Source organism: Wickerhamomyces anomalus (assembly GCF_001661255.1).
Source record: "Wickerhamomyces anomalus NRRL Y-366-8 unplaced genomic scaffold WICANscaffold_1, whole genome shotgun sequence".
NCBI classification, from domain to species: Eukaryota; Fungi; Ascomycota; class Saccharomycetes; order Phaffomycetales; family Wickerhamomycetaceae; genus Hansenula; species Hansenula anomala.
Window position 1 is genome coordinate 1,635,994 of NW_017567110.1, and position 24,103 is coordinate 1,660,096.

A 24,103-nucleotide genomic window follows, 5' to 3' on the forward strand; every position below is an offset into this window, starting at 1 on the left:
CAGTGCGACGTTATTTATAGCAGTGAACAATATATATCTGGAAAAATCATCAGTTAGAAGACACCACTTGAATTTCTGAAAACAGTTATTAAAAACTTGTCAATTTCACTCCATCTTCTAGTGGTTGTCAGAACCAAACATAAGAAGTAAAACACAAATGTGAAAATCATATAACTTGAAACCAAAACTGAATATCCAACGTAAACAAATATAGTGATCAATTTAACATATCTTGATATTTCATCTTTACCCAATTCATACATGATTATTTGGCTAAATTTCAAAATTAAATTATCTTTAGCATAAGAGGTTGAATAGTAATACTCAAATATATCTTGAATGATATCTGATGAAAATGTAACAGCTGATAACAAATTTTTGATTATCCTAGCTAGCAATACCGGAAATAAGCCAAAACCAATGATATCTATAAAGTTTTTAAAGAAACTGAAGCGACTATTTTCATTGAGATGTAATTCTCGCTCACGTAAAATCTCATCACGAGTCATTGGTTCCTCTGCGTTTAGGAAAGTCTGTATGAAACTTGCAACTTGCTCATCCGCATCGTCTTGTACTGGATTGTTGTTCCGTGATCTGAAGTCAAAAAAAGACATTATAGTAATTCACTTTTCGTAAATGATGGTTGTCTTTCTTTAAAATCTTCATGATGTTAATTCTGAAAATCGTGATTCTAATCAGGGGAAGGAATTGGAGCGGGCCACGCAAAAATTCGCGATTTTGAGATTTTTCGCGAATTATCTTTTGGTGAAGTTTCGATTCAGCCAAAATTAATACTTGAAGATTACCTAGACTTAAAGAGTTATCAATGAAGGCTGTATATGTGGCACTGTGCTGCTTTGTGATCAATGTGCTAGCAAATACTGAAGCGTTTTACGTCAAGCTTCCTAATGTCCAATTGGAATCGAAACAATCTTATGAACAAATCACCATAGATGAAGTGAACAAAGTAAAATTTACTGTTCCTTCACCAAACTCACAAAATCATTCTTATAAATGGTTCAAGATCTCTGGTGGTAACCCTGGTGATATATATAATGCTAGATTTTCATGGAGTGCACTGGTAAGTAGCAACGGAATTTATTAAATGCAGTATTATTAACGTTTAAAGGATCCAATTAACGTTGTTCATTTTGATTTTGAAACTCTCAATGAGCACAATGAATCTGGCTTATTCTTATACTTGGAAACCAAATATGATTGCTATTCCAAGGATCAACAGTTTATGAACTCTGAGCACAATGTTGAAGCAAAAATATGTAAGTATAACTCATTGTGTTTTTCAAGAATTGAAATCTAACATGTTTGCAAAGTGATAAGCTCTACATATCTTTGGTTCATACCATCCGATATTCTTCCTAATTTGGCACTCATAATAAGTTTTGTGGTGGTTGGTTTTAGCATACATGGTTATGTGTTTGACTTCCTCAAACATAGTTGAAGAGCTGTATGAAACCAAGATATCATAAAGTAGGTATCCAAAAATTGAAAAGGTCTTTACTGAAACCACTATTGGTATGTTATGCTGTAATAATAGTTAAAGAATAGCTAGCACGAGGCGTACGGGCAAATGATCCAGCTCCAAACCAGAGTATTTCCAAGAGGCATTACAATACATTTTGGCTGAAGATGAAGCGCTACAGGATAATAAAACTTGTAAGAAGCCGTTTGCAAGTTATTATTACCGTAAATATAAACCTGATGAATCAATAGTGTTGGACCACCGAGAGTATTCGAGTCTCTATTTTGTAGGAATCGTAAACGTGGACCTTGAATATATCATAGATTAAAGGGCTACAAAGAGAAAAGCATTAGCAATATGGTAGACTGTATATTTATTGGGAACATATTCAAGCTGATTTAGCTTTGCCTTCAGCTTTATAAATCAAAGATCTAATAGGCTTGTGCAACGAGTTAAAAGCATGGTAGAAGACGAATCCTGCCAAAGCGACAAAAGCAAAAATAACCAATCTTTCTTGTGTAGCAACATTCAAAAATGGGTATGGATATGATGCTGGTGGGACAATCAAATATTCCAATAGGAACCAATAAGCTGAAGTTAATGCAGTAACTATCAAAAGCACATTGATTGTTGGTATGTTAAAGTTTTGATATTTGATGAAATAATAATCTAATGACAAGAATGTGATAGGGAAAAGATGAACCGCAACATCAGTATGAACAGGGATGAAGTTTTCCTTTGTGACACCCTTTGGAACAATCAAGTGAATGAAGAAAATCCTCAAACTCCAATAGATTAAAGCAACTAAAGTTTCCAAAATGATTGAAATAGCATTCATATAAATGTTGACATAGTTGACTAAAGAAGAAGGCACCAGAATGGTCAAAATATTTGAGAGAATGGTGAATATTGTGAATAGTAGTGATAGATTGGTTAAAAATTGAATGTGACCAGCAGAAGCTAGTTCGTTTGGTAAAATTACCTTAAAGATGGCTGTACATGCAGTAACAGTAACGACTAAACCTAGTAAATTGAAGAGGAAATAAACAGATGAATCCCATCTATAAAGCTTTGTACTTCTAACTGAGCCACTCATTTCTATGGAATCTAATAATCAAATAACGTGTGATAAATGAACTGAAGAGATTTGGAGTCTGAAAAGATTTTGATCTAAAATCTAAAAGCAAAAAAATGAAGATTTGTGAAATTTATTCGGCAACGTAAACGTATTTGGTTCCGACCGGTAATGTCCATTGCGGCTCTCTTTATTGTGAAGGAAGCGAATGAATAAAGACTCGTATGAATTGATTGTTATGTTCAGTTCTTCAGTTCTTGACCAAATTAGTGAGCTTCTTGTTTGTATTGATTCATTCATTTAGATTAAGTTTACTAATTCTCCGAGATGCACATAGTGTTAGAGTTCATTTAGCCGATTTAAAATGATTTACTACAATATCAAATAGCCATCAGAGTGGTGGATTCGTTATTGTATTTCGTAACTCTATTGAATATTGCTTCTGTGAATGTCTTCCAATATAAAGTCACAAGTGCTTGGATAATCATGCAATCGCTTTAATGAATCAATAAATATATGTTCGTTTGGTTTCAATAGTCTTGTGAGAGTGGTCATCTGACTTGTTAGATTTCTGTGATGTGCTTGAGAATTGAAATAATCTATCATTCTTGTAACATCATGTCTTTTTTGCTTCTTGGTGTTTCAGTTCATGTTAACAGAATCACAAATATCAGCATTCCAACACCAACGAAGGCCATGGGCATCTTGTCAAAATCCATGTCATATTCAAACCTTAGATCCTCAAAGATTCTTCTATTTGTTTCTTGCTGGCTGTTTGCCAGTAGTCCTTTGATAAAAAGCAAAACACTCTTAAACTTGTATGATAATGAGCTTATTTGATCACTTGAACTCAGTATCCTAAACCCTATCAGCACTAACAACGAGTTTATCACCCATTTATATTCATTATAAAACGTCTGTACACTTATGGATGGTTTGGATATCGTGGATTGTTTGAAGTTGGCAATATCAGTCATAATGTCAATTGATGCTGGATTCGTTTGATGTGCAAATAAAAACTTGATTTGAGGTGGCCTCTTTGGAGCAAAAACCAGAAAAGTATGAGAAGTAAATGACAAAGATTCAGCTAGCCACGATAATAAGCACTATAGGTAGAGTTATTCCTTGTGATAGATAGAGTAAAGGGTCCTGTGTTGAAATTTATTGTTGTTCTTTTTTTTGTACATCGCAAACGACAAAAACCAAAATTCGCGTAACTGAAATCAATCTCGAAATCACATGAACAGCGACATTTGTGACTGAAGAATCACTTGGATTCAAATGAAATCCAATTTCTTTTCGATTTGAAGTTTTAATTCAATTTAAATGACTTCAAAGCTCAAAAAATTCACCTCGTTTGCTAAGCCCAATCCATAATTAAGTACGTCTGTCGTTTCTCCAGTACAAAAAATTCTGCTGTCTCGACCAATCGAGTTTTTGAGTTTTTTGGTGAAAATAAGGATACGCCTTGAAGCTTCAGTAAGAACCATAGTAAACATCAACGTTTTAGACACCACACAAGATAGATCAAAGTCAGTCATGTCAGGTGGTCCTGTTCCAGTCTATAAAGTGCGTACCAACTTGATTTTCTTTTTTTTTTTGAGTTTATTACTGACCTTTTGATAGAAATATACCCAAGGATCCAAGGGGATATGGGAAAAGATTAGACAAGTTTTAACTTTGGTAAGTGTTCTATCTCTGTATAAAGAACATTGAGAAACTAACATTTGCTCAAGGTTCCAAATCGTTCCTCTGGTAACCCTGTTGTTCCGTTATACAGAGTTCCAGCTCCAGGTTCTCAACCAAAGGGTAAATACTATGAAGACCCATACTCATTACCAGCTGGTGACATTCAAGGCAATACCTATTTCAAGAGAGATGCTAGAAGAAATTATCCAAAAATATCAGCATTTGACCAAACTAGAGTTTCCGGTCTATTGAAGTTGGGTACATCTACTGATCCAAGAATCTCAATAGGTAATACTGGAGAAAAAGAATTACAAGTTTTCAAAGAACCAGAAGCTAAAATATACTTGTCTTCATCATTGAAAGCTGCAGATGACCAAATCATCCAAAAACAAATATTAGGTCAATATGGTGTTGTGGTTGCACCTTCCTTAAACTTGTCCAAAAAGTCACAAGTTCGCATAGTTAAAGGAGATCATGGAATGTATCCTGAGAACTATCCTTGCAGAATCTTTAATTATTATTAGGGTTGGAAGGCCCCATATTTATTTATTTATTATTAAACTTATTTATTATTTATTTATACCTCTATTTATTGATCAATATACTACAGCATAAGAATTCAGTTCGTTATGTAGGCGACTTAGATACGAACTATAGACCCTAGATAAACCACATCAACTTCACCTTCACCCAAAATCAATTCATTATCCAATATATCATTACTGTTGAATAAATCATGAATTGTAGCAAATAAATATTCAATCAAATACTTTCTGATACCATTCAAAAATCCATACCACCTAGTCATAAGAACACCGACAGTTGTGGTGCAATCACCTGCATAGAAGAAATAGTTTTTTTTAGCACGCACCTTTTCACTTTCAATAATATGAATAACGTCAGCATCAACCAATTTTGAGATGACTTTCAAATCGGCAGGGGAGATTTCACTTATCAACCTTTCCAATACAGCACTGTCCACAATTAGTTCATCCATGAATCCAAAATTGATTGTGGCTTTATAAAACCCTGGTGAAATTCTTTCCATAACAACATTGTCATAGAATGGCCCCGAATAAGGAATGGACTTCACGTTGATATGCACAAAGACCATGATGGAGTTTAAAGAACTGATCATAAAGTCTGGAGTGATATTGACATTTTTAGTATAGACAAACGTGATTGCCGAAAATTGTTTTCGAATAATAGGCCTCTCATCATAATCCAATTCCTCGAATAGTCTATTCTCTAATAATATTGGATGTTCAAAATTTTCCTTGACGTTAAATCTTCCCCAATACCAAAATGTAATGAAAGTAGTGAATACAATAGCCAGCAATAATGAAAACCAGGCACCATGAATGATCTTCTTGGAATTTGACGCAATTAGCAATAAGTCCAAACCACCAAAAGTTAAGGAGAATAACAATGGTATAATGAAATGGAAATTATAAACATAAATCATCGATATTGTAATCAATATTGTAGTGACTAAGAAATCCAATGAGACCCCCAAGCCATAAACCGAAGCAACTTTTGAGCTTGATCCAAATCCCAGTGTTGTTCCTATAACGCCAACCATCAACAAAAAATTGATAGTTGGAATGTAAACTTGTCCAAAATGATTTTTCGAGGAATGAATGATTTTGAAATTTGGGAAACAATCTATTTGAATCAATTGTCTCAATATACTGAAAACTCCTAGAATTAATGCCTGAGATGCAATAACAGTAGCGAAAATAGCCAAAATGAAAACAAGCCAATATAATTTCTCATCACTAGGAATAGAAGCATAGAAGACATTAGCCAAGTTAGTTGAATTATTTAGCAAATATGCACCCTGTCCAAGATAAGCTAGCATCAAGCTTGGATAAACAAAAGCTACCAAAGTTATCTGAATTGGGAACCTACCAAAATGACCAATGTCAGCAAACATGGCTTCTGTGCCAGTGACGCATAACATTACCGAACCAAAAACATTCAATGCACCTCTTGTTTTCAAATATTCAAAACCTGCCAGTGGATTCAAAGCCTCCAAAATGGAAAAGTTTAATGTAATGTTATAAATACCAATACCACCCAATAACAATAACCAAACAAAAATTATAGGCGCAAACACGATCGAAATATTATCAGCTCCATATCTTTGAATGAAGAACAAGATCACTAAAATGCCACAGCTTATTGGAACAACCATATGGGCAATTCCTGGAGCTATGATTTCAATGCCTTCAACAGCACTCAAGACAGAAGTTGTTGGTGTTAAAAGCCCATCCGCAATAACTAAACTGCATCCAAGAAAACATAGGAATAAGATAAACTTTGATAAGTATTCCGAGACAAAATATTGCTGACCGTAATAGGATTCTGAAGTTCTTGTTCTTGATAACAAAAAATCAGTATCAGATATGTGATCCGGATCCACATCATCATCAGAATAAGGCCCAATACTCAAGGCATTAGCTATTTTGGTATAAATGGCAATTTGACCACCCTCACCGTTATTTGGACCATAAACCATGACAATGAACACATATTTGAGCACCACAATAAACGTGAATAGCCATATAACGCATGAAATTCCACCAACAATGTCAGTTTTCTGTAAGTTATCTGAACCATGAAAAACTGCTGCAAGTGTGTATAACGGTGATGTGCCAATATCACCATAGATCGACCCTAAAGAGCTGAAACCCATAACAAGAATACTTCCGATGTCTCTTGGTTCATGGTTTGTTTCAAATGGCGTGAAGTTATTGAAATCCTTACTGATTGGCCTTCTTAAAGCATGATCAATCTTTGCAGCTCTCGAACAACCAGCAATTGTAGCATCTAATTGAAAGCTGATTCTTGATTCCTCTAATGGAGTACCTAGTGGAGAATCAGCGCACTTGAGTCTAGGGGAATCTGGTATTTTTATTTTTCCTTCTGTTGGTGACAACATTATTGGTATTGAAATATTGAAGCACTTGGTCAGGATCAGAGATAAATTTTGGTATTTATACTTCCGTGGTGAATTGCAGCATATAGTAAAATCAATGAAATTAACCTGATATGGAAACTAACACAAGGTTTGTCCACCGATAAAGGCCCTTGAAGGATGTCTGTTTAAAGATTCATTTGAGCAGCGCCGTCACAGTCTTCCAGCCTAAACAGGATTGGGCAATCACCTCTCCATTGAATAACTAGATTTTACAACCACATGATTTCCATACGGGTTCTATTCCTCAACAATTGGCATCATGGTCTCATCTCTTTGGGTCTATTTGTTGATGTTTACCAATGACGTCTAGAAAGTTGAAGATTTTGAAATTGGTTTTCATCAACAAGAAAATCGCGCATAGTTAACAAGATGAGTTCTTCAGTATTTTGTAGAACACTGTGAAAATGATGGCACAAATTGCACCAAAATGGGCCAATAGGAACGCTCGAGAGGGATTATGAAACCAGGGCATTCTCCAGAGGCGATCAGGGGGCGGTTTCTCCAAATAATTCGAAGACGCAGGGCCTAAACTAGCTAGTTTCTGATAGAAAGCGTATACAGATATATGATACATGGTTTAAACATTTATAAATAACCTCTATACACACACATGAATCAAATCCTAACGATAGACCCCAAATAAATCACATCTATCTCACCTTCACCCAATACCAACTCATTATCCAAGATATCATTACTATTGAATAAATCATGAATAGTTGAAAACACGTACTCAATAACATACTTTCTAATGACATTACAGAGCCCATACCATTTCCCCATAATCCTGCCCATTATGGTATTGGAATCACCAGCATAGAAATAAAAGTTTCTCTTTGCACGAACTTTCTCACTTTCAATGATATGAACAATATCAACATCATCCAATTGGGACAGTCCAGAAATATCTTCTTCATTTAACTCTCTTATCAGCTTTTCCAGAACAACAGTATCAACCACTAATTCATCCATGAACCCAAAATTAACTGATGCTTTGTAAATCCCTGGTGCAACCCTTATGATGTTAATATCATCATAGAAGGGACCTAAATATGGAACAGCTTTGACACTAATATTCACAAAGATCATTATCGAATCCATTGAATTAATGATAAAATCAGGTGTGATGTTGATATTTTTGGTATAAATGAATGTGATAGTTTCATAATTTCTTTTATTTGATTCATCTTCATTGTCATTGTATCTACCTTCAAGCAAAACTGGATGTTCAAAGTTCTCTTTAATGGCCGATCTACCCCAATACCAAAACAAAATGAATGCAGTAAACAGAATGCACATAACTAATGGGAACCAAGCTCCGTGAACAATTTTTTTCATGTTTGAAATGATGAGTAACATATCAACAGTACCAAAGGCTAAGAAGAAACATAATGGAACAATAAAATGAAACTTGTAAACATAAATCATGGCAATTGTGATCAAAATAGTGGTCACCAAGAAATCTAATGACACACCTAAACCATAAGCAGCTGAAACTTTTGCACTTTTCCCATATCCAACAGTTGTCAATATCACACCAATCATTAATAAGAAATTAATTGTAGGTATATAGACTTGTCCATAATGAGATTTTGAAGAATGTACAATTTTAAAATTTGGGAAACAATCAATTTGAATCAATTGTCTCAAAATACTGAAAACACCCAAGATCAAAGCTTGTGAAGCTATAATTGTAGCAGCAATAGCCAAAACAAAAACAACCCAAAACAAACCTTTCCCACCAGGAATTGAGGCATAGAAAACAGTAGATGCCATATGTGGATTCTTAATCAAATAAGCTCCTTGACCAAAATATGCCATCATCAAACATGGGTAAACGTATGAAACCAATGTCAGTTGAACGGGTAATCTACCGAAATGACCAATATCTGCAAACATTGCTTCTGTACCTGTGATACAAAGCATGACAGAACCTAAAACGTTGATCCCACCTCTTTTAACTAGATACTTCACTGCGATGACAGGGCTGAAAGCCTTCAAAATAGCTGGATGTAAAGTGATATTATAGACACCAGTACCAGCTAATAATGCCAACCAAATGGCAATAATTGGGGCAAACACTAATGAAACTTTCCCTGATCCAAATCTTTGAATAGCAAACAAGAAAACCAACACAACACATGAGATTGGAAGCACTGCACTGTGAATACTTGGTGCTTGAACTTTTATACCTTCTACAGCAGACAAGACTGAAGTAGTTGGTGTCAATAATCCATCAGATATAACAAGACTGCAACCAAAGAAACATAAGAATAAAATAAATTTCGATAGATATTTTGAGATGAACTTTGATTGTTGATAATAAGATTCTGAAGTTCTTGTTCTTGATAATAAAAATTCCGTGTCTGAGATATGGTCACCTTGAACTTCTTGATTTTGTGCACCAGGTCCAATACTTAAAGCAGTTGCAATCTTTGTATAAATTGCAATTTGACCACCTTCACCTTTATAAGGCCCCCAAATTAGAACAACAGAGATATATTTGAGAATCACAACAATTGTGAATAACCAAAAGACACACGAAACACCACCAAGAACTTCAGATTCATCCACAGTTTTAGCATCACTGAAAATAGTAGCCAATGTATATAATGGTGATGTACCAATATCCCCATAAATGGAACCTAAAGAGCTAAAAGCCATGAACAAAGTAGTTTTAGCATCAAACTTGTTTTTTTCAGATCCAAATTCACTAGCTTCGACACTTGCTGCTCTTTTCAAATTTAAACCAGATCTTGAAGTCTTGGATCTTTCTCCATTCTTCACTTGAAATGCAATTTTTTTACCATTTTGATCATGGACCTCTTGAGATTGAGATTCAGTATCAACAGGTGCAATAGACAAGTTGTCTTCCTTATTAGGTGGTTGAGGCATATATACCCTTTGAAAATAACACTTTGTAAATGAAGTAGGGGTGGACAGCTTCTTTTCTTGAATGGAAATCACAGATTAGTTGGATCCATTACCAGGCGTAAAAAGTGGACCAGTGTTTGTGTATTTATACCTGATCCATTAAACGATTAAATTAACCTGTTTGGGTGGTGAAGTGGGAAAAATATTTTGTGCATAAGCTAAAGTAACTTTCAAAATGAGTACGTTAATCAACTGATTCGAAATGCCCATTTTCTTTTGGTTATCACAGGTTCTTCCATAGCCCAATTCCTCAACAGGGCCTGAATATACCATAGGTAATTTGGAGAACCACCAATCAAAACACCACGAAAAGACCACCAAAACTCACAGAAAGAACGCCATTGGATAGCTAGATTAAGCTAGTCAGATACCTCATTGAAGCCAGTCTAAAAAAGCGTCTTTCTCACGACATGTACCACCATATTCATATCCATAAGCCGCTCAGATAACAAATTTTTGGTTTGTTTTCCTTTATGACGTCTAACGTCTAACAAAATTTTTTTTCGTTTTGACAATTTTCAACAGCTTTCAAAATCGCGCATAGTTAAGAAATGCAATTCTTGAGTATTTTGTAGAACGCTGTGAAATTAAAGGAACAATATGAACCAATCAGATCAAAAGAAATTGGGAATCAGGAATTCGTTACGTTTGAGCAGGGCGATCTATGGCTTTTGCGTGGTGTGGGAACGTGTCCGAGTAGGGCTTCTAGCGTCTAGCACCGCCGTTTGCCAGGTAGGAAGATAGGAATACGGTGTAGAGTTGAGTTGAAGCCCTAGTATTTCAAAAGAAAAGATTAGCCTGATGGATTAAACATTTCCATTTTTTATTTCATTCATTTATGATCTTGTGGCGGATTCCCAGTTGGTTCCTGAGTCCTGACCGTTGAATCTAGCAGAGCGCGGCTTTAGTTTGGTGATGGGCTTGACAATAATAACTTCTTCGGACTCTGTTGAAATCCATCATATACATCTATAGCATGAAGCCTGTAAAAGTCCATCTGATCTTGTGTCGCTTTTACTAACCTGCTTTGATTCACGGTAAGAGAAGTTACTCAATCATTTGTGCTGGTAAAATCAGTATGTACCTCACTAATACCGCCGTTGACAGGTCCAGTTTGGGCTTAATTATACAGAAACTGGCGACCAGTACTACAAGTATCCAAACATTAGCATATATGTATATATAATATCTCCATAACCTTAGACCCACATAATAAAACAATAGTAATCAATACTAGATATTAGAAACCAAACCCATATAACAAATCAAATCCCCCATAAAAACCAATTGCAACACCCAATTGTAAGCTCAATGTAAGCCTTCTTGTCCATAAAACCACCTTGTTAAATGCATTAGCACTATAAGCACTAACTCATAGCTAATAAAGCCCTTTAGCCGCTCTTTATAAAAAAATGATGATGAAGCAGTTCTGAATAATGATGATGATTAGTGATCTAGTTCTTTCTACTTTGACCTAAAGCATATCCAGCACTAAAACTCAAGCTCGCAATGATACTTATGAAAACTATACTATTGGCATAGTCTCCTGAGTTTGATTGTGATGTTGATGATTTGATTTTCCGTTTCTTTGTGGAAGCTTTAAATGATAATTCTGAGCCTGAAACATTAGATAACATTGATGAAGAATTTGAAACATCCATAAACATGATTTTGCTATTTAAAAAATTAGAATTCACACGTTATTAACAATTTGAAAGCTTACTCACCTATTTTCAGTTGAATGTTGTTTTTCTCTCGACAAGATAGTTGTTAATGAAGTATTCAAGTCATATCCATCACAAAAACTTCTTTTGGACTTGATATCTGTACCCATAGCATCATTCAGCTCAAAGTTGATTCTTCTATTCGGGTTTTTAACGTATTCATCTTCGTTGCCGCTCTCTTCACTATTTAATCTTAAAGTCCTACTATCATCATCATCGTCCTCTTCGTCTTCTTCACCTTCATTGACCCTGTCCTGTCGTCTTGACGCGTTAAACTTTTCTAAATCAATCCATGATTCTATCAAGATTATTAGTACACCCTTATGATTTCAAATCCTGTTATTACTCACCTTCTACCGCATTATTCAGCTCTTCGTTGTAGTCAAACAAACGAGAGTCGTTGAGGTCGTGGTTGTTCCCGTTCAAGTACAACTCCCGCTCTGCGTTATTGGTCCACTTGTGCAACACTGACTCGTTGTATCTGTGCATTCTGGCACTTTATCCCATCAACACCTTAATACAATAGAATAAAACAATTAAATGCCTAATGGCTTTCTGTTTTGAAGGTGTCAGATTCTCCAGATTTCAGTTTGTGACTTGAATCTGTCAGTGATTATGTCAGAACTAAACTTTGTTTGCGCTTCTTCTACACAATAAGGCCAAAAAAGAAATCAACAAAACGTCATCCATTCTATTGTATAATACACCTTAATCAAGATTCATTAGAGTCCTTGTTCTGGTGTTACAATAATCTTGATAGAAATCTAAAACCTCTTGGTTATCAAGTTGAACTTCTCCATCTCCATCAGCATTATACTGTGTAATGGATTTACCTCTTCCAACAACAACAGTCATTGCGTGTGGCCATGTCTTTAAATCAATCTGTTCATATTTTTCTTCACCTTTAACCAAGATGTTGAATATAGTACCCGATGCGACTTCACCTTGACGGTAAGCACCACCTGCAGTCTTGATGATTGGTAAATTGATAATATCACCGATTGCAAAGACATTAGTAGAGCCTTTGATTAACATTTTTTCGTCCACAATAACTTCACCTTTTTTATCCACAACCGAGTCTTGGAAATATGGTAATAGTGGTTGAATATTGTTTGTGTGGAAATTACACCAGAAGTTCAATTCCGATTTAATCATATCACCTTTTGTAGTTAACAAATCACCATTATCTTCTTCTTTGGCAATTCTTGTATTTAATTGTAAATCAATCCCCAAATTTCTAACTTGTTTCTCTGTACCCTCTTTAAAAGTCTTTGCAGCATAAGTTTCAGGAGGTATAAAAGGATGTGGATGAATCAAGATAATTTTTTTGTCAGGATATTCTTCTTTAAGCTCACCTGCAATTTCAATACCAAGGGCACCTGCACCAATAACTGAGATAGTTTTGGCTTTTTCAATTTTTTCTTGAGTATCGCCCATTTCTTTAACAAATTGTTCCTGAGTGTAACCTAAAGGATCAAAAGGCCATGCTCTTTTTCTTCCAGTTGAAAAAACACAATAATCAAATGATAACTGTCTGATATCTTCACCATCAGTTAGTTGATAATTGATGTTGTGATTATCAATGAATGAAACACATTTACCTTGGATATAAGTTAGCTTTAGATTATCAGGGAACTCTTGATTTGGTTTTGCATTCAAGATTTTTTCAGTCAATATAGCATCATTTGATTCCACTTTTGAGAATTTGAAATTGAAACCTTCAACGTTTAAGTAAGATTCAGCTGCGAATTTTGGACTAACAATAGCTAATGGGATACCTAAAACATTAATGAATCCAGCTCTTGGTTCTAATAAGAAAAGTTCTATATTAGTAGTAGCTTTTGTTTCTAAAAATTGCTTGATGAAATATTTCATAGAGGCTAATCCACCAAAGGATCCACCAACAAACAAGACTCTTTTACCAGCAATAGTCATTATGGCGATGGTGTTGGCTGTAACTTGTTGAACTTGAATGGAAAAAACACTTATCTAAACGATCTTGAAACGTTTATATACCCGTTGATGATGTCGATGATTTTTTTTTGGCTTGACCGCTTTCTTGAAGACCCCTTTTACAGTTTCCACCTAATTAGCCCAGCATGAACGGCTCAAATTGTGGACCAATTAAAAGAAACTTGAGAGCAGACTTGTACACTTCATTTGGAAACACGTAGCTGCAAAGGCGTTGGTAGAGCGTGTATGCTGTCTTCAATCAGCGCGTCGTAATTATATTCAGGTGTTTTTTATTGTTCCAAGCAATTTTTGGTTTTTCAGATCTTCTCATGTTGCTGAACATGTTGAACACAATTTGGAGATGGTGGTTTCAAGCCATGGTTGGAATTAAAGGTGATGATGTATGGATTACTTTGAGATTGACCATCAAATTGCACTAGAGTGCTACCATGTATTGTTCTTACACTTGTGAGTATGGCTATGGTTGAGTTTTCATGACTTTTGAATGATTGAAATCACCAAAATCACGTCCACAATTTATCTTCACATGTGGATTCAACTGGTCTATTGTCACAGAAAAGTACATTGACTCAAGACTTTCCAGATTGGGTTTATTGAAAAGCTTTCCTTTGCGTTGTTCAAATTCAGTCCAGGCCCTAGACAGTGGTCACCCAGGCTGTATTGTTTCTTCCATGTTGAGGATACTGATTTATTGAGCCAACCCCAATCCCCAAAACCATTGAGCACTAAACATTCAAAATCCGTCCACGATGGTCCATTTCAACTGAACTTGACTTCTTCCCTTCATGAACCAATGACATAGTGATTTATCGATGGTTTAAACTACAAATATCGAATTAGAACCGAAAAGATCCAACTTTTTCATGTTTTAGACCTTGATCCCAATAAAATGACACATAGTTTAGCTATAGAATCAATGAATTCATAGTCCCCCATAAATTAATTCAGATTTCAGCAGAAAATGACTGAATTTAATTGTGACTATCTGGAGATGCTCGTTCTCCGTGGATTGGCGTCGATGTACTAATTGGATTTAAATCAAAACATAACCAAAACCTAACTAGCTATTCACATTAATCTACTAGATACCAACTACCCAAAAACCAAATACCACTACATCGACTCTCTGCTTCATTAAATCAACACTCTTTAAAACTGTCCAAAACCAGGTCTTCATTATGATTGTTTTGGCCGTAACAAAACTGGTGATTTTATTCGAAGCTAGAAAAAAGTAAACGATCTTTTTTTCCTTTTCAACAACAAAACAATTACTTTCAAACACTTATCAACTATTGTTAACTCAATTCTTAGCTATTCACCTGCTCTAGACTTATCATAAAGTGATCATTTGTTGTTTATCTGCTCATTGGATCTTCATTTTTCGTTTGCATTTTCAAAACAACAACCGTTTTACCGTTTTGCCCCAGAGTTCAAACAACTCAATCATCTCACCATGTCACAAGAAGCTATTGATGAAACAGATATCAACCTAACAAAGGCTCCATTATACTCTATCTATGATAATGATCTTGACAAAGATAATGATGATAATGAAATTTACAACTCTTTGAATTCAAATATCGAAAAGAATAAAGTTAATGAAAGCCATACAATTGTTCATACCCCAAAACCTCATTTATTTAAAAAAATACTAAAATTGACAGCAAGTTTATTGATACTTTCAGCATCAGGTATTTTATACAATCAACTTGGCCAACATATCCATGATAATCACATTTTAGTTCCAGAACTAGCGTCAAAACCATTAGATATTGGTATTAAAATCAGTAATCAATTAGTTTTCAATGGAGTTGCGCCAAAGTGGTTAATTTACTCAATAGAGGGTATTTTGTTTGGGTTAGTTCAACCAATTTTTGATAAATATATTTTTAGATCAAAACCATATAGTAAGGATTCAAGCTCAACACCATTTGGAATTGATACATCTTCAATTGTTAGAGCTGCTGTTGCATTTTTAGGTGTTTCATTTGCTGTTCGTAAGATTGAATGGAGTTCTTCCATCCAGGCTTCAATTGCTTGGTCCTTGTTAAGTCCTTGTTTATGGTTATTATTAGATGGCACGCTTTCTGGATTTTTCACAGGAGTTTTCGTTGCCTCAATTGCTAGTTTCAGTGTTATTGTTTTCGAAGGGCTACCAAAGAATTGGTATCAAGATTTTGAATTCACAGCTGTAATGTTATGGTTAGGAAATTTCTTCTTCTTTGGTTTAATAATCTTTGGAAAGATTGGAAGATATCTATTTGAATAAAGATAAAAAGACTCATACAAAATTTACAAGTCAAGTCCCATAGTGATTCAATGCACAATAATATGTCATTTATTTAATTGAATATCATATCATATCATGTAGCTTTCCATGTTCCACACATTGCAACGTCAAAAAATATCAAAAAAAAAAGTTATAATCACCAAAAACACTTTGAAGTTAAAAAAAAAATCATGCTAACCAGAAACGCAAAAACCCAACAGCTTCAACCTGAAAATAAAATACCACCAACAATCATACACCCTAGATCACCACAATCATTTCTGTGTACTTTCATCTAATTTAGCTTCATTTTCTAAAGATGATTTCCCAGGGCTTGTACCACTGATTGAATTTCTATTAATTCTCAGAATTTCCTGTGGATTTAAATGCTTGTTTGATAACTTTGTATTTATATCTTTAACACCAGCTTGATTTAATGCATAATCTCCACTATCAAAATATTTACGTTCTTGTAATTTGTGTGATAGCACTTCGTTTTTTGAAGGCAATTTCCCATACAATTTGTATAGTTTCAATTCTTGTGGTGATAACTTGGATTCATCAATTTTGTCAGCCATTTTGTTTAAGTTAATGAATTTATATTTGATTCAATTGAGTACTAAATCGATTCAGTTCAATTCTGTGTTCCTTAAAAAAGCTTTGTGTAACTTCACAATTATGGGTACAATTTGACTTCTGTCATTTGGAATCTCTGGCCACAACTCGGTAAGCGCACTCTATTGCTGATACCCTCCTTTCCACTAATTCGCGGAGTCCAAACCATCAAAAGCGCAATAAAACGATCATTTTATACAAAAGATACTTTCAATTTTTAATGTTTTATGTCTTGTGCTTTTTAAGTTGTGACTTATGTTAATAGCACTTCAAATGTCGAATTATTACGATGTAAATTACACTCTATTTTAGGTAAGCAATGTTATGGTGACTAAGCAAACAGTATAAAGCTTAGTAATCGAGGATCAAGAATTGAAGTACCTGTATAGCCATAGTAAAATAGTAGATAGTATTTTTAAATGATTAAGCTTTCGATCAAGGTGAATCAATACCTACGTTACTTCAACAAGTGGTTGCATGGTCTATATCTTTGTGTCATTTGGATTTCTATATAGATCTATCGCGGGCGCGAAATATATGTACAGATTCCATTATGATGTCCCCAACTGTTAATAAAACTCTATGTTATATACAAGAAATGAGCTTCATTCCAGCTAGTCACACGTGTTCTATCCAAATCTATTGGTTTAGATTAGCCATATGCTGCATTTTAAGGTGTTGCTGTTCCTTCAATTCCTTTTTCCTTCTTGATCTCTCATGTTTGACTTTCTGTATTTCTTCTTGTTCCTTAACAATTCTATCAGCCTCATAGTCCAAACCAAAATCATCATGTGTCCTTATTAATTCTTCGTTATCAAAATGGTATTGGGAACGAACAACTGTCATCATTTGATATAATAATATTTTCCAAGCTTGGTCTGCTGGGTCATTATACCTTTCCATGTCTCTAGGATGCCCACTTAAAGGAGATCTACCTTCAGATTGTGGTGCAAATGGATCTAGTGAGACTTTACGACTGGTTTTTTGCTTAATTTGTTCAAAGGATTCTTGATATCTCTGGAATTGATGACCAACTTCAAATCTTTTATTTGGATCTATAGCTGGTATAACGTTTCTTGCATTATTATCAAATTTGACAAACTTGCAGAGTTTTTTAATCTTTGCACAGGTGTATTTATGTGGTAATGTTCTATGAACTTTACCCAAATATTGTAAAACGCAAATAGCACCATAATAATCTTTTTCATTGATAAAGACTGATAAGATTGTATCATATAGATTATCTGTTGGAATAACATTATCATGTATCATCTTCATGAAAACATATCTGATATTAGGAACTTCAACATTTTGTTTCAAACTCATAAATGATAGAACCTTTATCAATTTCCAAACAGTAGTGTATAATCTTAGATATCCATGAACAGGTGGAGTTGGATCTTGTAGATGTATGTTCTCCAGTAAAATTTCATCAACATATTTAAATGCTTCCTCAATCTTATCATTTTTCCACAAGGTTGTTAAAATTTGATTCAAAAAAACAGTATTATAAACCAAATGAACCTCTTTGAATCTCTCAATAACACTATTAAACCCTTCAAAATCACGGTTATTACTATAGTATTTCAAGAATGCAGCATAATGGTGAGCATTAACAGATGGAAGCAATTGATCCTGCCTTAACTCTATGTTTTGAGGATCACTTTGTACAATTAAATGTGAGCTTTCCAATGCCTCCAAGATCTTGAAAGCTTGTTCAACCTTGTCTCTTTTCAGTAATGCTGTGAGTAATGAGGTGAAATGGGTATCTTTTGGTTTTTGCTTTTGTTCAATTGTAGTTTCAATAATGTGAGTGATTGTTTGGAATCCACCAAGTTCAGCCAGTTCGTTCAAAAGTTCATCTTTGAATTCTTCTTGCAATGCTACAAGTGGATGCTGTTTTTGGAATTGTTCGATGAATGATAACAAGTATTTTTCCGCTTGTCTATTTTTCAATTTCTCTAAATGAGGTTTAATCTTTGTTGATAATTCATATCTAAAACTTAAAATCACATTTTCTAAATCTTTTGGTTTAGTGTTTGGTTGTTTCAAATAAAATTCAATCATCTCTTGAACTTTATGATTCAGTGGTTTTAACGCAATGTAGAACCCAATGATAATTAAATAAGTAATACCACCCAATGGATGGAATTTGTCTAAATATTCACACTTCTCCTTTGGAGGTGCAACAAAGTAAGGCAATTTATAATTATCTCTTGTGAATCCTCTTTGTTCAATACATGCTTCAAATTCTTTTCTCCAATAGTCAGCTCTTTCAAAATTATCTCCAAACACATATCTTTTGATGATCAACACATAAATATCACTCTGCACAAATTTAACTTTGAATAGTTTTTTTGTTTTTTCGATCCAATTTTCAGCAGCATCCATGTTCCCACATTTGATAGCAAGAGAGGCTCTTAGATGATACCACATTGGTCTTTCCACCGGATTGCGCTCTATTAACGCTTGTGCATCACCTAATTGATCATTTTCTATTAATGCTGTAATCAAATTATAATGTTTATCTAAGGACAAATCATCAATTTTTCCTAATGCAAAAAGTGCTCTTCCGGCAATAATTCTTACTGCACTAGCTAGATCATCATCTTGAATGAACAACGACGCCTCAAATACTTCTTTGAATTCATTGACTGAAACCTTCAATATGCTATTAGTTGCTTGAAGGTATTCTAAAACGTTCAAGAGTTCAGCTGAGCATTTATATCTTGCATTCACTGGTTGTAAGCCAGCGGCTCTGCGAAGTTGTTTTTCTAAAACATATTGGTATTCTTCTTTATTTTGTGGAGCAAAATCTCTAAGATATTCAGGTGTTATTTCATCAGCATTTGGTTCCTTAACTTCTCGTTTAACTTCTTCCAGCAGAAACTTGAATTTCTTGGTAACAATGACAGACGTATCATCGATATTTTTGATTGTGTTATAGAACGCTGTGAATCTTTTATAAGAAGGTGTGTTGAATTTGAAGGTATTCAATAATTGCAATGAATTTAGATGTTGTCTCTCAGTAGTGTTTGTGAAACCTTGTTCCTTAATCATTTTATCCTTTTCAACCGCCACATAATGATGAAATTTATTCACATCAATATTCATAGCTTCTAGTTTTTGTATAGACCTTTTCTTTATCAAAATATTGGCCGATTTGGAATACCTTTTAGGAAATTTTGGTGATTGGACTCTAGGTCTATCATGTGGATTTCTCCGTAGTTTACCTCTTGGTATGGATTTCAAAAGCGGGAGTGTGTATATCTTCTTCACATTGGGTATCAAATTGATTGAAGAAGGCAACTTCACTAAGCTAGACATCTTTGAACTAACTTTGACTGGCTCATCGCCTATGTTTTTGATTCAAGCTTCTACATACAAATTTTTCTTTTCACTTTCAGAGGAGTGCGCCAACCATCTTTACTTTACAGATCCAATTCGCGAATTGCAATTTTTCCAGTTTCAAGTTCAGTACAACATTAATCAACATGAACACTCAAGAATATTAAAAATCAACATTAACAATCAACGTCTAGGATGAGAAATCATTGAAGAAACATGTTCTAGCATTTACTTATCTAGTTCAGCTTCAGCCGTTAACAGCTGTAACCCATAATAGCTCGTTTCTGGGCATTTGAGATTGCCTACCAAAAGCAAAATGTTACAGCCGTTAGTTCCTGTGAGAGATGGGTTTACAGTTGATAATTTATAAGCTTGAGCTATGGAATTCCTAAGTACGTGAAGCTCATTATACTACGATTGAACAGAACCTCAACATATAAAAAGCTAGCAAATACCTCCATGGCAATGAAATTCAAGATGACTGAATAGCTAAGGACTACAAGTGCAATCACAATGTCAAGCGCCAAAATATTGATTAGAGGAAGTTTACTAGGAAGATTCATCTACAGAGTTTCATCCAGAAAGTATCTTGGTTACAAAGAAGAGTCAAAGGATTATGTTATTCCAGAGAAATACTTAGAACCTTATCAAAAACCAGAAATTGATTCATCAGATGAGAGCACACTGACGTTAGATAAATCGAAATTCATTATTGTTGATTGGGATGGTGACGATGACCCAGATCATCCAAACAATTGGCCAATTTGGATTAGAATATTTGTTGGATTGTTCATTTCCACGCTTTCAGCTTTTGTTTACATGGCGTCTGCTGTTTATCTACCTGCTATTGAAGAATTACAAGATGAGTTCCATATAGGACATGTTGTTGCTACACTCCCACTATCATTATTTGTTATTGCATACGGTTTAGGTCCATTGATATTTTCACCATTATCAGAACATCCATCGATTGGAAGAAATTCACTATATGTAATAACGTTGGTAATATTTGCAATCTTGCAAATTCCTACAGCTTTAGCTAAGGATATTGCATCGTTTTGTGTTTTAAGATTCATTGGTGGTATATTTGCCTCACCAGCGTTGGCTACAGGTGCTGCAACATTTGCTGATATGTATAGCTTGCCATACATGCCAGTTGGTTTAGCTCTTTGGGGTATTGGTTCTTTCTCTGGAGTCAGCTTGGGCCCTTTAATTGGTTCTGCGTTGGAAGTCTCTACTCATGGCTGGAGATGGTCATTTTGGTTCATGTTGATCTTATCAAGCTTCTTAGCTTTGGCATTTGCAACCATTATTCCAGAAACTTATCATCAAACCATATTGGCGGGAAAAGCTGAGAGATTGAGAAGAATCACAGGAAACCCACATATCGTATTAGAATCAGACTTGCACACTCATGATAAGTCACCAAGTGAAGTCTTGACTGAAATCTTATGGAGATCAGTTGAAATTGGGTTACGTGAACCTGTTGTTGTGATGATTAACCTATACATTGCTTTGCTATACGCTGTTATGTACTTGTGGTTTGAAGGATTTCCAATTTATTTCGCTGAAACTAAACACTTCTCAACTATGGCTACTGGTGTTGCATATGTTTCCATTATTGTTGGTGTTGCGCTTGGTGCGTTTTTATATATTTTTTTGATTTTCCAAGATTATACTAAACCAATGTTAAGAAAGGAGAAAGTTCACCCAGAAGCGTTTATGAGGGCTTCTATAATTGGTAGTATAATTTTGCCTATTGGATTGTTTATTTTTGGATGGTCTGCAACGAGGGACCATCATTGGATTGGTGCAATTATTGGAGCTGCAATATATGGGTTTGCAGGAATAATGATGTTTCAAACTTTGTTGAACTATATCGGCATGTCATTTCATAGATATGTTGCCTCAGCGTTTGCTAGTAATGCATTTTTAAGATCTGTTGTTGCTGGATGCTTCCCACTATTTGGTAGAGCCATGTTTAAAAACTTGTCAACTTCACAGTTCCCTGTTGCATGGGGTTCTACTATTTTGGGTATTATCACAATCATGATGATTTCAGTTCCAGTTTTGTTTTATTTGAAAGGTCCAAAGCTAAGAGCTAGCTCAAAATATTCAGGTACCGGACGTGAAGGTGGTAATTTATAGAGAAAGTCAAGTTAATAATACAATACACTTGAATAAAAGCACACTGGGTTGTTTTCCTTTTGTATGCCACTTTTTATTTTGATTTGACTATAATACAACCTATAACTTTTCTCTTCTCTCTAAATGATCTCATTATTTACGAGATCTACGTCCTTCAAAACCTGCACGTTTTGGAACAATTGCACCTTTGAATTTTCTCTTTTGCTTTGCTTGGTTCTTACGTTTGATACCTTTGTTATCCTTTCTGATTTGTAAATTCTCTTCTCTTCTCTTTTGTTTTGCACTAATTGAATTTTCAACAGTCTCTTTACGTTCTTTCCATTCAAATTCAGATTTTCTTTTTTGTGCATCTTTTCTTTTCAATGCTTTTCTAAGCAGTTTTTCATCATTTCTCAATTTTTCACCTTCAGCTTGAGCAATAACAGTATTCCATTTATCTTTTTCATTTTGTTCTTTCAATTCAAATTGATCTAATTGTGCTAATTTTTGTTTCTTAGCTTCAACTAATTTTAAATGAGCTTTCAAGTCTTTCTTTGCTGGACCTTTTTTCTTTGAATGTTTTCTAAGATTTTGTAAATCTGAAGTAGTTCTTTCGTCATCATTGAATCTAATATTTTGGTATAACACATTATCAGCACTCATTCCATCATCTTCTTCACCATCATCACTTTCTTCATCTTCGTCACTGTTATCATCGTCATCTTGTTCAAGTTCTTCTAATTTTCTCTTCTTTTGAGCAGCTTTTTGTTCAGCCTTTTTACGACGTTCTTCTAAAATAGCTTCTCTTGAGGATGGAGCACCTGCAGCTTTTGATCCAGGAGCTTTACGCTTCTCTTTCAAAGCATTGATTTTTGATGCAAGCTTTTCTCTGAGTAATTTGATGGATTCATCCTTCTTCTTCTTTTCTTCCTCTTTCACTTCCACTGAGTTACCAGTGCTTTCGTCTTTTGGTTTTGGTTGCTCAAAATCAACTTCGTTTCCTTCATCGTCAAACATAATGTTAATATTTTCTTCTTCCTCATCTTCTTCGTCAAATCCATTAACTTTTTGTGATTTATCCTTTGGTTTCACCTCTTTCTTTTGATCTTTCTTTTGATTGGTTTGTTTGACTGGTTTAGCTTCTTCTTCATTTGATTCTTCTTCGATTTCCTCTTCTTCCTCTTCATCATCATTTTCTTCCTCGACTATTGGTTTCTGTATTAGCTTACTACCAGGAATAACGACTGGTTTAGCAGTTTTGGCCCTTTTCTTCAAGACTTGGGAGGCAGATGCACTTTGATCAGATTGTTCAGATTGTACAGGATCTAGTTTAGCTCTCTTAGCCTCCTTAGCTTCTTCTTTTGATTGCTTTTTGGCCTTCCATTGATTTTGGGTATCATCATCATAGTAATATTTAGCAGGTATTAATGAAAGTAAACCATCAAATGCACTTGAATTGTTTTTCAATCTTTCCTATTAGTGAAAATGTTAGTTATCTGTAAGGAGACCCCCAAAACCTTGGGGTATTAGATCTTGAAAACCTTTGCAAAAGCTTCTCAGTAGTACATACTTCCAAAGTAGAGCTCATCTTAATACTCTATCTTCTTCTATTCTATCAAAGTTCTTTTTACAAATTAACTCTTTCTTTTAGCATAAGCATCTTTTCTCTTCGCTCTACATAAAAAAAAAATTTAACCATCGGTCAGCGCAACACGAATTGTAAATCCGCGAATTCGTTTTTCAAAACGTTTTCGCGAACAGGTTGCCCGGCGGCTCAAATTCGCGAGAAGCGCTGCTTCTTGTTTTCGGTTTGCACACTTGCTGGGAGCAGATTTCAGCTTTTGGAAAGGAAAGGGAGTGCTCGAGAGATAAGTGTTGCAACAAC

General features: G+C 34.7%; 14 protein-coding genes across 14 annotated transcripts; 4 read left to right on the forward strand and 10 right to left on the reverse strand.

Moving 5' to 3' along the window:
• Positions 1 to 53: 53 nt before the first annotated feature.
• ASI2 (Asi2p) lies at positions 54 to 625 on the reverse strand (the record flags this gene model as incomplete). The annotated part of the gene is made up of 1 exon (XM_019180369.1): positions 54 to 625. The coding sequence occupies exon 1, from the start codon at positions 612 to 614 to the stop codon at positions 54 to 56; it is 561 nt and encodes a 186-aa protein (XP_019041470.1). The 5' UTR covers positions 615 to 625.
• A 201-nt stretch (positions 626 to 826) lies between these two features.
• Positions 827 to 1,566, forward strand: WICANDRAFT_76444 (uncharacterized protein; the record flags this gene model as incomplete). The annotated part of the gene is made up of 5 exons (XM_019184383.1): positions 827 to 1,081; positions 1,130 to 1,277; positions 1,420 to 1,465; positions 1,493 to 1,533; positions 1,556 to 1,566. The coding sequence occupies 5 exons, from the start codon at positions 827 to 829 to the stop codon at positions 1,564 to 1,566; spliced, it is 501 nt and encodes a 166-aa protein (XP_019041471.1).
• Positions 1,567 to 1,868: 302 nt separating this feature from the next.
• WICANDRAFT_82343 (uncharacterized protein) lies at positions 1,869 to 2,734 on the reverse strand (the record flags this gene model as incomplete). The annotated part of the gene is made up of 2 exons (XM_019185367.1): positions 1,869 to 2,563; positions 2,722 to 2,734. 2 exons carry the CDS (start codon positions 2,732 to 2,734, stop codon positions 1,869 to 1,871), a joined length of 708 nt encoding a protein of 235 aa, XP_019041472.1.
• A 468-nt stretch (positions 2,735 to 3,202) lies between these two features.
• On the reverse strand, positions 3,203 to 3,532 carry WICANDRAFT_76446 (uncharacterized protein; the record flags this gene model as incomplete). Its single annotated transcript, XM_019184384.1, has 1 exon — positions 3,203 to 3,532. One exon carries the CDS (start codon positions 3,530 to 3,532, stop codon positions 3,203 to 3,205), a length of 330 nt encoding a protein of 109 aa, XP_019041473.1.
• A 562-nt stretch (positions 3,533 to 4,094) lies between these two features.
• Positions 4,095 to 4,768, forward strand: WICANDRAFT_76447 (uncharacterized protein; the record flags this gene model as incomplete). Its single annotated transcript, XM_019184385.1, has 3 exons — positions 4,095 to 4,124; positions 4,182 to 4,238; positions 4,292 to 4,768. The coding sequence occupies 3 exons, from the start codon at positions 4,095 to 4,097 to the stop codon at positions 4,766 to 4,768; spliced, it is 564 nt and encodes a 187-aa protein (XP_019041474.1).
• A 116-nt stretch (positions 4,769 to 4,884) lies between these two features.
• On the reverse strand, positions 4,885 to 7,188 carry WICANDRAFT_76448 (KUP/HAK/KT family potassium transporter; the record flags this gene model as incomplete). Its single annotated transcript, XM_019184386.1, has 1 exon — positions 4,885 to 7,188. The coding sequence occupies one exon, from the start codon at positions 7,186 to 7,188 to the stop codon at positions 4,885 to 4,887; it is 2,304 nt and encodes a 767-aa protein (XP_019041475.1).
• A 1,287-nt stretch (positions 7,189 to 8,475) lies between these two features.
• On the reverse strand, positions 8,476 to 9,939 carry WICANDRAFT_14012 (uncharacterized protein; the record flags this gene model as incomplete). The annotated part of the gene is made up of 1 exon (XM_019180591.1): positions 8,476 to 9,939. A coding segment is annotated over one exon (1,464 nt), but the record flags the coding sequence as incomplete, so codon positions are not given.
• A 1,058-nt stretch (positions 9,940 to 10,997) lies between these two features.
• WICANDRAFT_76450 (uncharacterized protein) lies at positions 10,998 to 12,374 on the reverse strand (the record flags this gene model as incomplete). The annotated part of the gene is made up of 4 exons (XM_019184387.1): positions 10,998 to 11,107; positions 11,630 to 11,835; positions 11,889 to 12,183; positions 12,236 to 12,374. 4 exons carry the CDS (start codon positions 12,372 to 12,374, stop codon positions 10,998 to 11,000), a joined length of 750 nt encoding a protein of 249 aa, XP_019041477.1.
• A 219-nt stretch (positions 12,375 to 12,593) lies between these two features.
• On the reverse strand, positions 12,594 to 13,820 carry WICANDRAFT_60338 (uncharacterized protein; the record flags this gene model as incomplete). The annotated part of the gene is made up of 1 exon (XM_019182972.1): positions 12,594 to 13,820. One exon carries the CDS (start codon positions 13,818 to 13,820, stop codon positions 12,594 to 12,596), a length of 1,227 nt encoding a protein of 408 aa, XP_019041478.1.
• Positions 13,821 to 15,312: 1,492 nt separating this feature from the next.
• Positions 15,313 to 16,128, forward strand: WICANDRAFT_76452 (uncharacterized protein; the record flags this gene model as incomplete). Its single annotated transcript, XM_019184388.1, has 1 exon — positions 15,313 to 16,128. One exon carries the CDS (start codon positions 15,313 to 15,315, stop codon positions 16,126 to 16,128), a length of 816 nt encoding a protein of 271 aa, XP_019041479.1.
• A 284-nt stretch (positions 16,129 to 16,412) lies between these two features.
• IGO2 (phosphatase regulator) lies at positions 16,413 to 16,694 on the reverse strand (the record flags this gene model as incomplete). Its single annotated transcript, XM_019180847.1, has 1 exon — positions 16,413 to 16,694. A coding segment is annotated over one exon (282 nt), but the record flags the coding sequence as incomplete, so codon positions are not given.
• A 528-nt stretch (positions 16,695 to 17,222) lies between these two features.
• Positions 17,223 to 20,082, reverse strand: SOV1 (Sov1p). Its single transcript, XM_019184049.1, has one exon. It carries the CDS (start codon positions 20,068 to 20,070, stop codon positions 17,383 to 17,385), a length of 2,688 nt encoding a protein of 895 aa, XP_019041481.1. The 5' UTR covers positions 20,071 to 20,082; the 3' UTR covers positions 17,223 to 17,382.
• A 522-nt stretch (positions 20,083 to 20,604) lies between these two features.
• On the forward strand, positions 20,605 to 22,239 carry WICANDRAFT_82349 (MFS transporter; the record flags this gene model as incomplete). The annotated part of the gene is made up of 1 exon (XM_019185368.1): positions 20,605 to 22,239. The coding sequence occupies one exon, from the start codon at positions 20,605 to 20,607 to the stop codon at positions 22,237 to 22,239; it is 1,635 nt and encodes a 544-aa protein (XP_019041482.1).
• A 132-nt stretch (positions 22,240 to 22,371) lies between these two features.
• RRP14 (ribosome biosynthesis protein RRP14) lies at positions 22,372 to 23,806 on the reverse strand (the record flags this gene model as incomplete). Its single annotated transcript, XM_019182973.1, has 2 exons — positions 22,372 to 23,691; positions 23,789 to 23,806. 2 exons carry the CDS (start codon positions 23,804 to 23,806, stop codon positions 22,372 to 22,374), a joined length of 1,338 nt encoding a protein of 445 aa, XP_019041483.1.
• Positions 23,807 to 24,103: the final 297 nt, after the last annotated feature.

Bases quoted from the DNA above. Each gene is read 5' to 3' on its own strand.
- SOV1 (XM_019184049.1), bottom strand. From the start codon at position 20,070: ATGTCTAGCTTAGTGAAGTTGCCTTCTTCAATCAATTTGATACCCAAT.